General features: G+C 42.2%; 1 protein-coding gene across 1 annotated transcript in view; it reads right to left on the reverse strand.

Annotated features, from left to right (window-relative positions):
* LOC138156189 (proline-rich protein PRCC-like) overlaps positions 1 to 10,656 on the reverse strand; it is a 98,314-nt gene extending 87,658 nt beyond the window's left edge. Inside the window, 2 exon segments of the mRNA XM_069081398.1 lie at positions 9,247 to 9,370; positions 10,498 to 10,656. Of these exon segments, the coding sequence (XP_068937499.1) occupies positions 9,247 to 9,370; positions 10,498 to 10,656 (283 nt within the window).
* Positions 10,657 to 10,888: the final 232 nt, after the last annotated feature.

Genomic DNA, 10,888 nt, shown 5'->3' on the forward strand with positions numbered 1-10,888 from the left:
AATGTCACTTTGAACCAGAGTCTCCACTGCTAGGGCATGTGCCTTAAGGAGGTATGACAATGACTAAAAGACAGGTCCCATATAGATCAAAATGTTTATAGCAGCCCTTTTTGTCATGGCAGAAAACTGGTATCAGAGTAGATTCCAAAATCCACCATTCTGTAAACATAGAAAGAGGAGTGCTTAAGCTCAAGATGAATGGAGACTGGCAACAGAAACTAAGGAACATGACAACGGTTGATATTTGTCTATGGTTTTTTGTCACTTGTTTTTTTTTTTTGTAGAGTTCACTGAAAAAGGATAATCAAAGAAGGCATAGGTATTTGTTTGGGATGGATAGGATAATGACAGAGAAGCAGAGAAAAGATAGAGATACTCAGGTCTTGTTATGGTTCATTTTTCTGCCAGGGAGAATGACCTGCACACTAAAGAAGACAGAACAAAAATGATTCACAGAGAGTTGATAGCTGGGGGAAATAAGGAGACATAGGTAGAGAGCAAATAGTTGTCCTTAGAGGAATTCAAGTTTCATGGGCAGCTGGGAGCGGGGCCCAGTGCCCAGAGTGATGGGCCTAGAGTCAGGAAGACCTGTATCAGACACTGTGGGCAAGTCAAATAATCTCTCTTGGTCTCAGTTTCATAATCTTTAAAGTGGGGGTCATAATATTTATTTCACAAAATTGTTGTGAGATAAAAAAATAAAATAAAAATTATCTCAAATGAGGTAAAATTGAGAGTGTTTTGTAAATGCTAAAGCATTACATAAATGCTAGCTATGATGATGATGAAGAGGATGATGAAGATTATGATGATGGTGCTGTTGTTGCTGGTGATGATGATGATGTACCTGAACAAATGTACTACATCCATCAGTACCACAGAAACTGTCAGATGTGATTGCTGAGCCCCTAGTAATGATATCTGAAAAAAAAACTATAGAAAATAAGGCAGATCTCCTAAGGTTGGAGACAGGCAATAAAGTCAGCAAGCTATAGAATAGTTAGAAGAGATTATTAAATAGTTGGCTGGTGAACATCAAAGAAAGGGAAATAGTGATGACAAAGAGCCAGCATGGCAACCTCATCAGGAACAGGTCATTGCAGGCCAACCTTGGTTCACTTTTGGAGAGAATCACTAAACTAGTTGATGAAGGTAATATAGTGAATAGAGTTAGTTTACTCAAATTTCAGCAAAACGTTTGGGGAAGTAATCAATCAACATTTATTAAGTGCTTATTGTGTGTCAGTCACTAGGGATATAGAAAGAGACAAAAGACAATCCCTGCCCTCAAGGTGCTTCCAATCTAATATTGAATATTCTTCTTGTAGAGAAGCTAAAGAAATGTGGATTAGACAAGAATATAGTTAGATGGATTCAGAGATGGTTTCATGACTGGACTTAAGGAACAGTTGTTAATGGCTCAAAAGTAATGTGGCAGGAGATCTCCACTGCAATGCCACAGGAATCTGTTATTGGACCTTTATTATTTTACATGTTTATCAATGACTTGGCTAAAAATAGAGATGGCATGCTTATCACACTTTTAGATTAATACAGTGTCAGGAGGGATAGCAGAATCAGAACCCAGAACCTTACACATGGGTACAAAACATCAACTTCACGTGTAGCAGATGAGGGCAGCATGGTTAGGCAGTAATTTCCTGGAAAAAAAAAAGATTTAGTGATTTTGGTGGACTGAAAGCTTTCCATGAGTCAGTATGTGATGCAACAGCCAAAGAAAAGTTTATACAATCTTGGATGATGTTAAGAGAGGCATAGCTCCCAGGATTGAGAAATAGTGTTCCTACTGTACTCTGCCCTTGACCAGTCTTACTTGTGTGTTCCGTTCTGCGCATGGCAGACGTTGATAACTAGGGTGGTCAAGGCCCTTTAATTCAGGTCATATGGGGATCAATTGAAGGGACTGAGTGTGTTTAGTCTAACTTTCTTCAAGAAGGTCTGTTATGTTGAAAAAGGACAAAAGGATACTTGTTCTCTCTAGCCCCAGAGGGCAAAACCAGGAGTAAGGGTCAAAGCTACAAAGAGAGAAATTCAGACTTCTTGTCAAGAAAATTCCTAACAATCAGATAGTCTCAAAGTGGAATGTACTGTCTCAAAAGATGGGGCTTCTCACTCTCTGGAGGTCTTTAGGCAGAGCCTAGGTAAGCACTTGTCAGGTGTGTTATAGAGGCAATGGATGGGACTGGATGGCAACTGATGTCTTCTCGTACTTCCATGATTTAGTGACAGATGTTCATTGTTTGGGGAATGATTAAACAAGTCATGGTACCTGGGTGTAATGGAATACTACTACACCATGAGAGATGAGTAATATTGAGAATGCAGGTAATCATGTGAACACGTATGTGAACTGATGGGACAATAAAGTAGGAAGAACCAGGAAAAGAAGATACATCCCTACAATGATTTAAGTGGAAAGAATAATAATAAAGGAAATAAAATATCATAAAATAATAATAATGAAATAATAAAATAATTAAAATAAAATAATAACAAACTAGTAGAAATAAAATAATAAAAATTAATGAAAATTGAAAAGTTTAAAATTCCAATGACCAACTTTGGAGTGGCTTGTGGAATCTCAGACCTAGAAGATCTTCAGTCAGAAGGCATGCATGTCCTGGAAGGCTGAGGCATGCCTACCCTTTAAGGCAAGGGGCTAGAATAGCTGATGCCCCCAAATCCTTTTTTTTTTTTAAAAGCAATCGGGGTTAAGTAACTTGCTCAAGGTTACACGGCCAGGTGTTTCTGGGTGGGTGCTAAGTGTCTGAGCCCAGATTCGATCCCCAGGCCATCCTGACACTGGGGCCTGTGCTCCCACTCACTGTGCTACCTGGCCATCCCCCTAATCCTTTTTTTTTTGACTATAGGATGACATGATACCGAGTTGGTTGAGCAACCAGCAATGCCAACACTGCATTCCATGCATGCTGGCATTTTGTTTATTCTTCTTCCAGATATCAGTAACAATTTGCATTACTATGCAGGCACTCATACTTGAGGACTGGTAGGTTCACCACTGAAGTGACTCTGGCCCCAAGGGGAGGGAGGACCAGCTGGCTCCATTCCTAGTCAAGGAAGCATTCTGAAAACGTGAGGGGATGGAGGCAGGGTAGGGGGAATCCTATCAGGATGAGAATTCTGTCAGAGAGAGTTATTAGGGAATAATAGCTACCATCTATACGCTGCTTTAGGGTTTACATAGCTTCATAGGAGCCTCCCCAAAGTGCTATGAGGTAGGTGCTGCTATTATGCCCATTTTATAGATGATGAAACTAAGGTTGAGTGTAGTTAAGTGACTTTGCCCAGCATCACCCAGCTAGTAAGTATCTGGGGCAGTATTCTAAATTGATTAGAAGCCCATCCTTCCATCTACCATGCCCCATCTGCCTCGACAGATATGAGAGTCCAGTTGCAGGCTGAATGGCAAGAACCCAGGTGCATTAGCAGGTCAGATGACAGGGTCGTTGGGGGCCTGGACAGAGTCAGGGATGATATCAAGTTCTGAAGGATGCTAGGAGGCAGCAGCAGGGCATATGACAAGATTCAGTGGTTCTCCATTGCCCTAGAAGGTGACCCTAGAAGGTAATTTATCCAAGTGGTGTGAGCAGCTATGGCACTGTTCTTGAAGGACCAACCCCAGATGGGGTCTGACAGCTTAGAGATCAAGGAGTAGGAGAAAGGGAGAGGAAAAGGAACCCATTCTGACACTGAGTTAGACATTGGGGAGAGAAAGACATAAGTGAAACAGCTCCTGCCTTGAAGGATCTTATACTCTATTCAGAATTGGGAAGAGTGGCTGGACATGATGAAATATATGTTGAAGAAAGATGACACAATTTGAAGGATATTTGGGTATCTGTTTCCAAGAGATCTAAAAGAGCTAGGGATCCTAAAATGTTGTAAGAAAATGGAAAAGATCAAGGATGGTACAAATACCCTTCTGCCTTCTCCCCCCCAAAAAAGAATCAACAGAGTAAACATTAGCAACTCCCAAGTCATATGTCTGCATGCTCTATAAAATCTTTATGAGAATGGTCGATACATCCATCAATAAAAATGGCTAATGTTTATCTGGAACTTTCAGATTTTCAAAGCTCTTTACAAATATTATGTGACTGGATCATCAAAACGACCTTGGAAAGCAGGTGCTATTATTATCCTCATTTTACAGATGGAGAAATAGAGGCAGGGAAAGGCTAAATGATCTGTCCTGGGTCTCACAGCTAATAACTACCTGAGGCTGGATTTGAACTCAGATCTCCTTGACTCTCCATTGGGCCACGTTACCCTAATAACAGCCTTCCTTTCCCGAACAGATTGAGGTTTTTGAAGGGATTTCCCTACAATTGTAGAGCAGTCAGTCAGTTAGTCAACAAGCCACCTGGCTAAGCACTGATCACACTTTCTGCCTCGAAAGAGCTCACAGTCTAATGGAGAAGAGAACTTGTAATTAAGTAGTCAATCAACAAACATTGATTAAACTCCTACTATGTGCCTGCCAAGCATCGTGCTAAGCAGTAGGGATCCAAAGAAAGGCAAAGGACAGTCCTTGCTCTCAGTAAGTGAACAACGTAATAGGAAAGAGAATGTTGAGACAGCTACTTATAAATGTTTGTGAGCAGACAACTGGGAATAATCGACAATGGGAAGACACAGTAATCAAGGAGGACAGGAAAGGTTTCCTGAAGTCAGGAGGCAGAGATGAGAAGGGAGAGCATCCCAGGTAGGGGGCACAGTCTATGCAAGTGCCCCGGGATGGGAGCTGGAGTGATTTGTGTGGGGAGCAGCCAGGAGGACATTGTCACTGGATCACAGAGTATGTGAAGGAGAGTAAGACGGAAGAAGACTAGAAAGATGAGAGGAGGCAAATGATGAGAGGCTTTAAATGGCACACAGAGAAATCTCAACCTGGAAGTGACAGGGAACCGCTGGCATTTATTGAGGAGGGGGTGACACGGTCAGGCTTGTTCTTTAACAAGGTCACTTTGACACATGGGGGTGGGAGGATGGGAACAGATTTGTGGCAGATCAACCATAGGTTATTGCAGAAGTCTAAGTGTGAGGTATTGAGTGTATGCACTAGGGTGGTAGTGGTGTTAGAAGAGATAAGTGGGGATAAAGCAAGAGATATTATGAAGGTGACATTGATGGGACTTGACAACAATTTGGATATGGGAGAAATGAGAAAGGATGGGAATCAAGGATGCCTATTGTGAGACTGGGGGACTGTACTCCCCAAACAATAGGGATGATTGGATGAGGGGAAGGTTTGGGGAGAAAGACAATGAGTTCAGTTTAGAACATGTGTTTTTAAGATGTCTATAGGGCATCCCATTTAAAGTGTTTAACGGGTAGTTGGAGATGTCCATTTGGAGATCAGCTGACAATTTAGGTCTTGTTCAGTCATTTCCATCATGTCTGATTCTCCATGACTCCGTTTGGGGTTTTCTTCGCAGAGACACTGAAGTAGTTTGCCATTTCCTTCTCCAGTTCATTTTATAGATGAGGAAACTGAGGTAAATAGGGTTAAGTGACTTGCCAAGGGTCAGATAGCTAGTAAATGTCTGAGGCTGGATTTGAACTCAAGTCCTCCTGACTCCAGGTCTGGCACTCACCATAACAGAAATAATCACCGAAGTCATGGGAGCTGATGAAATAATATATGAAATAATGATATATGAATCAAATAATAATATATGAAAATAATATAGAGGAAGAGAAGACCCACAGAAAAATCCTGTGAAACACCTAGAGTTAAAGGGTAGGTCTTGGGAGAAGATCCAGAAAAGGAAACAGAAGGATCTATCAGATAGGTAGGAAGAGAACTGGGAGAGAGGGCTGGACTGAAAACCTAGAGAAAAGAGAGAATCAAGGCAGAGAGAGTGATCAATGGGGTCGAAGGCTGTAGAGAGGTCCAGAAGAATGAGGATTGAGGAAAGACCATTGGATTTGGCAAGTGGGTACCTACAAATATATGGAAGACGCTGGTAAGTAGCACAAGCTGAAAACACAAAAACAAAAACAACAGATACCCCAGCTGCTTCTACTATGACCAATCAACATTTAATAACACTGTATGGTAAGAGATTTTTAACCTGGGGTCCAGTAACTTATTTTTTTTAATATTCCGATTTCAGCATAATTGGTTTCCTTCAAAATCTCATGTATTTCCCTTTTTTTTTTTACATTTTAAAACCTGATTCGAAACAGAGGTTGCTAGGATTCTCCTGACTTTTCCAAGGGGTCTGTTATAAGCAAAAAGTTTCCAAATCTCCACTTTAAGATTTATAAAGTCTTGTCCTTACGTCAACACTGGGAAATAGGGAACACCAAGAAGAAGAATTCAATACAAATCAATGGAAGGAGCCCCTTTCCCGATGATCTCACAGCTCTTTGACATGTTCAAGGGACCATCCCTGTCCTGTTTTTGAATAACCAGACAAACAATTGAGAAGTTAAAAGCCTCAGCCTTATAGAGGGACATGCAGTGAAAAGAGAAGACTGATTTTATCCTCTGTGTTTTGAGGACAGTGTACAAAGGAAGCCATGTGGCCGAAACTCTCTGAGATGGTTTAAAAAGTGAAGGAAATTCCCCATTTCCTGATTGTAAGAAGATCTGGGTGGGACATGTATAAATGAGTTGATCGCTGCCTGAACTTTGATGTTGGCTAAATGGCAGTGCTCTCTCTAAGGCAGGAACACAATGCAGTAATGACTGTAGCTCTCTTTTCCATGAAAAACACAGAAGGAGCCCTGTGTTTGGAAACAAAGGGGACTCTGACATGCTAGGGCCTGGAGAGGAAGAAACAGAATAAATTCTTGGGCTCTGGCAAATGGAAAGAGCGGAGATGAGGTTCTCGGGGAAAGAGCAGAAGAGACCAGATCTGTTTCTAACATCTGCCCCTTACTGAGCACAGGCAGGCTTCACTGATCTTGCCAGCAGGAAGCACCCAGCTCCCATGGAGAAGCTTGTGTTTGGAATTATGAGGGATCAGAATGCCATACCATCAATTCAGGCCTGTGGATATTTTTTTAAACTTTGCTTTTAGATGCTGGCAGCCCTCTTGTGATTACTGATTCTGTTATTACTCAAAAGAACCACAGTTTCAAATATGCAACCATGAGTCAAGCAGTGATGGCCACAGCATGTGTAGTTTGTGGGAGGTTTATGACTGGCTCAGAATCAAACATGAAGGAGGAGGCAGGATTCTTCCATTGCAGGTGGGGATGTGGGTACAAGTCTGTTGGAAGGCAGGTGGAGAAGAAACTGACCAGGATACTGAAAGCCACACACAGGGGACTGTATCACTAGCAGCCGCCATGCTGGTGGGTGTACTGATGGTGGAAGCAAGCTGAAGCTACTTATTGTACATGACCCTTTCCAATGTTCCTCACCACCAACACTTGTTTCCTTGTTTCTTCTGTACTGTCCTAGCTCTCTGACCACTCCTACTGTCTGCTTTATTGGATCTATCCAGCAAAGTCAAAGTAACTAACCACAGAAGGGCCCCTCAAAGCTTTGCCCTAAGCCTTCTTCTCTCTGTACTGTTTCACTTAGTGTTCTCATCTGCTCCTATGGTTTAAATTATCACGTCCATGCCAATAACTCTTGGATCTGCTTGTCTAGCTCAAAATTCTCTTTCCTACTTCTAGCTTCTTATCTTCAACTACATGTTGGATAACTCAAATGGGATGTCCAGTAGATATCTTCAACTTAACATGTCAAAACTGAACTGATTATCTTTCTCCCCAATGCTCCTTTCTTCCTTACTTCCCTATCATTATTGAGGGTACCATCACCCTCCCAGTTACCAGTCTTGGAACCTTGGCATCATCCTTAAATTCTCACTCTGACTCACCACTCCCCTTCCAATTGATGAATTGGATGTGATGAATTCCTGTTATTTCTACCTTCATCATGTAGGCACCCACTTCTCACCTCTGACACTGCTACCACTCTAGTATATGCCTTCATTACCTCATACCTGGACTATTCCAATAGTCTTCTGGTAGATCTCCTTGCCACAAGTGGGTCTCCACTCCAAACCACCCTCCACTTGTCTACCAATTAATTTTTCTAAAGCACATGTCTGACCATGTCACCACTCTCCCCAATTCAATCAATTACAGTGTCTCCCTATCACCTCCATGATCAAATACAAAGTCTGGCATTCAAAGCTCTTTATAAACAACCCCCACACATACCTTTCTAGTCTTCTTACACATTAGATCTTACTTCCTGCCCCCCGCCCTTACCATCACTGCATCCTCTGGAATCTGGCGACACTGAGCTCTTGACTATTCTTTTATCTCCTGACTCTGGGGATTTTCATTGGCTTTTTGAGAACAGGGACTATATTTTGCCTCTCTTTGTATCTATCCATGATATTTAGTACTGTGCCTGGCACATAGTAGGTGCTTAATAAATCCTAATTGACTGACTGATTGACACAGTAAGGGTTCGAAGTGATATTTGAACCTAGGTCTTCCTGACTGTAAGCACAGAGCTCTGTCTACAATACTGGTAGGAGCTGAGGGGATTAGGAAAGGAACTAGCTAGTAAGCACTACTTCCATTCTCCCCTACTGCCATTCTCTCTTCCTCCCATTTCCATTCTCTGTCCTCTCCCAACTGTCTCTTGTTTCTCCATTCTTATTTTCGCTTTCCCTTTGCTTCTTGGCTACCCATGATCCCCAGGCTGGTCTTGGTTAGGTTGAGGAAGGAAGAAAGGAGAGCAGGGAGCCATCTCTTCTCTTCATAATGCACCACTCACTCCGCCCCCTCCAGCCCACAACACTACCACTGCAGCAGACCTCCCAGATCCAATGGGTTGGCCATAAGGTAAAGGGGCTGCTCACACCTCGTAGATGACCTGAGAAGCACCAACAAGTCCGGGAGATAGTTGCTATTATTATCCCCACTTTGAGGAGAAGGATACAGAGACTTTAAAAGGCTAAGTGAATTGTCCAATGTCACACAGCTAGTAAGGATCTGAAGCAGGATTTGAACTTGGGTCTCACTGTATAATCTAGCTTCATTGAAAGGAAAGACAAATATGGACTTGAATTTGATTCTCTAGAATCAGTGTGTTAACACACTTACTGCTCCACACTTCCCATAAGAGGGGAACTTTCATTTAAGTTTTCATATGCTTTGAAAACTCCAAGAAGTGACCACAGAAGAGTGGCGATCAAGTCCCCTTTACTCTGCCCTTTGCCTTACATCCCACTCTCACCATCTGTCCATCACTGCCTTTGCCCACATGTCCATTTCTCCTGTCTTTCACCATTAGTCCCACTCGGTCAGAAACCCTGTCCAAGCTGCTGAGACTCCCAAAGTTCAGTGCCTAGAGTAGGCATTTAATTAGTGCTCAGACCATAAGAAGACCTGGCTGAACTTTGCTAGCACGAGGGATATGGAGTTAGAGGACCTGGCTTTGACTCCTAGCTCTGGCTCAAGTTTCTTTGTGTTTGGAACAAATTGCTTCTCTTCTCTGGCCTTCAGTTAACTCATCTATGAAAAGAGGCAGTTTGTCCATAGGAGAGAACCAGGGACAACGGGAACAAGGGAAAATTTGAAAGAAGCAAATTTCTGTTTTGGTAAAAGGAAAAATAAAATAAAACAAACTTTCTAACAATTACAGCTTTCCAGAGATGAAAAGGAGATTGCTTGGGATGGAGTGAGCTCTTCCTCATAAGAGGTCTTCTTCCATCACAGGCTGCAGGAACTCTTATTGTTGGTTTCTAGGAGGTGTCCTTTTTGGGTACGGATTGGAAGAGCTAGCCACTGTTGTCCTGCCCAACTTTCAATTCTGGGACCTCAGTGGTTCCCTCAGTCTTTACACCGTATCTTCCTTTAAGGATGGGTTCCAAATACTAAAATATGAAGTTTACTAATGTGTTCTTCCTTCTCTCTCTCCCTCTCTCCCTCTCTCCTTCCTTCCTTCTTTCCTTTCTTTCTTTCTTTCTTTCTTTCTTTCTTTCTTTCTTTCTTTCTTTCTTTCTTTCTTTCTTTCTTTCTTTCTTTCTTTCTTTCTTTCTTTTTTTTTCTCTTTCCTCCCTCCCTCCTTACTTTATTCTTTTCTCCTTTTCCCTCTTTCTTTCATTCTTCCCTTCTTTTTCTTCCTCTCTCTCTTTTTTCTGTCTCCCTTCCTTCCTTCCTTCCTTCCTTCCTTCCTTCCTTCCTTCCTTCCTTCCTCCCTCCCTCCCTCCCTTTCTCCCTCCATTCCTTCCTTCCCTCCCTCCCTTCTCCTTCCATTCACAGTTGGAACTTTAAGACACTTTTGTCCAGGATGGAAAGGGTTGTTTTTTTTTTTCTGAAAGACAGAGAAGATATTGAACTGAGTCCAAACTTTTAAGAAAAAGTTGAGGCAGGGGGAGAGATGGAGATTGCATAGTGAACATTTGGATCAGATCCACTTGTTCCCCTGTAGTTTCACACTATCTATTGTTGCTTCTTTGAGTGGTGACTCACTGATTTTAGCGAGACATTGAAGCTGTGGAGACAGGGGATTGATTTTTTTTCAGCAGACACTGCACTGAAATGGGAAAAAGGAAGGGAGGTGCAGAAAAATGCAATCAGCTTCCGGGGCTTGTCTCCTTGGGCTGGAGTTTGGTTGATTTTTATCTCCATACTCATTTATTTAGGTGTTCTCCACTATTTGGATACATAGCATATAGTCCAAAGGACCATAGGATATAATTTAAAAGAAAGCCTGTTCATTCAGATTTTGTGTTCTGTGTAGATGTGACCCTAATCAATGGGAATCTGAATGCCCATGGTGGCCTACCCAAAGGAAGTGCTTAATGATGATGATGATGATGGCAGCAGCAGCAGCAGTAGTAGCAGTGGGAGTGGTGGTGGT

The sequence above is a fragment of the Petaurus breviceps genome, unplaced genomic scaffold, assembly GCF_028583685.1.
Source record: "Petaurus breviceps papuanus isolate PSGF00001 unplaced genomic scaffold, PetGlider_PUasm1.0 99, whole genome shotgun sequence".
Lineage (NCBI taxonomy): Eukaryota > Metazoa > Chordata > Mammalia > Diprotodontia > Petauridae > Petaurus > Petaurus breviceps.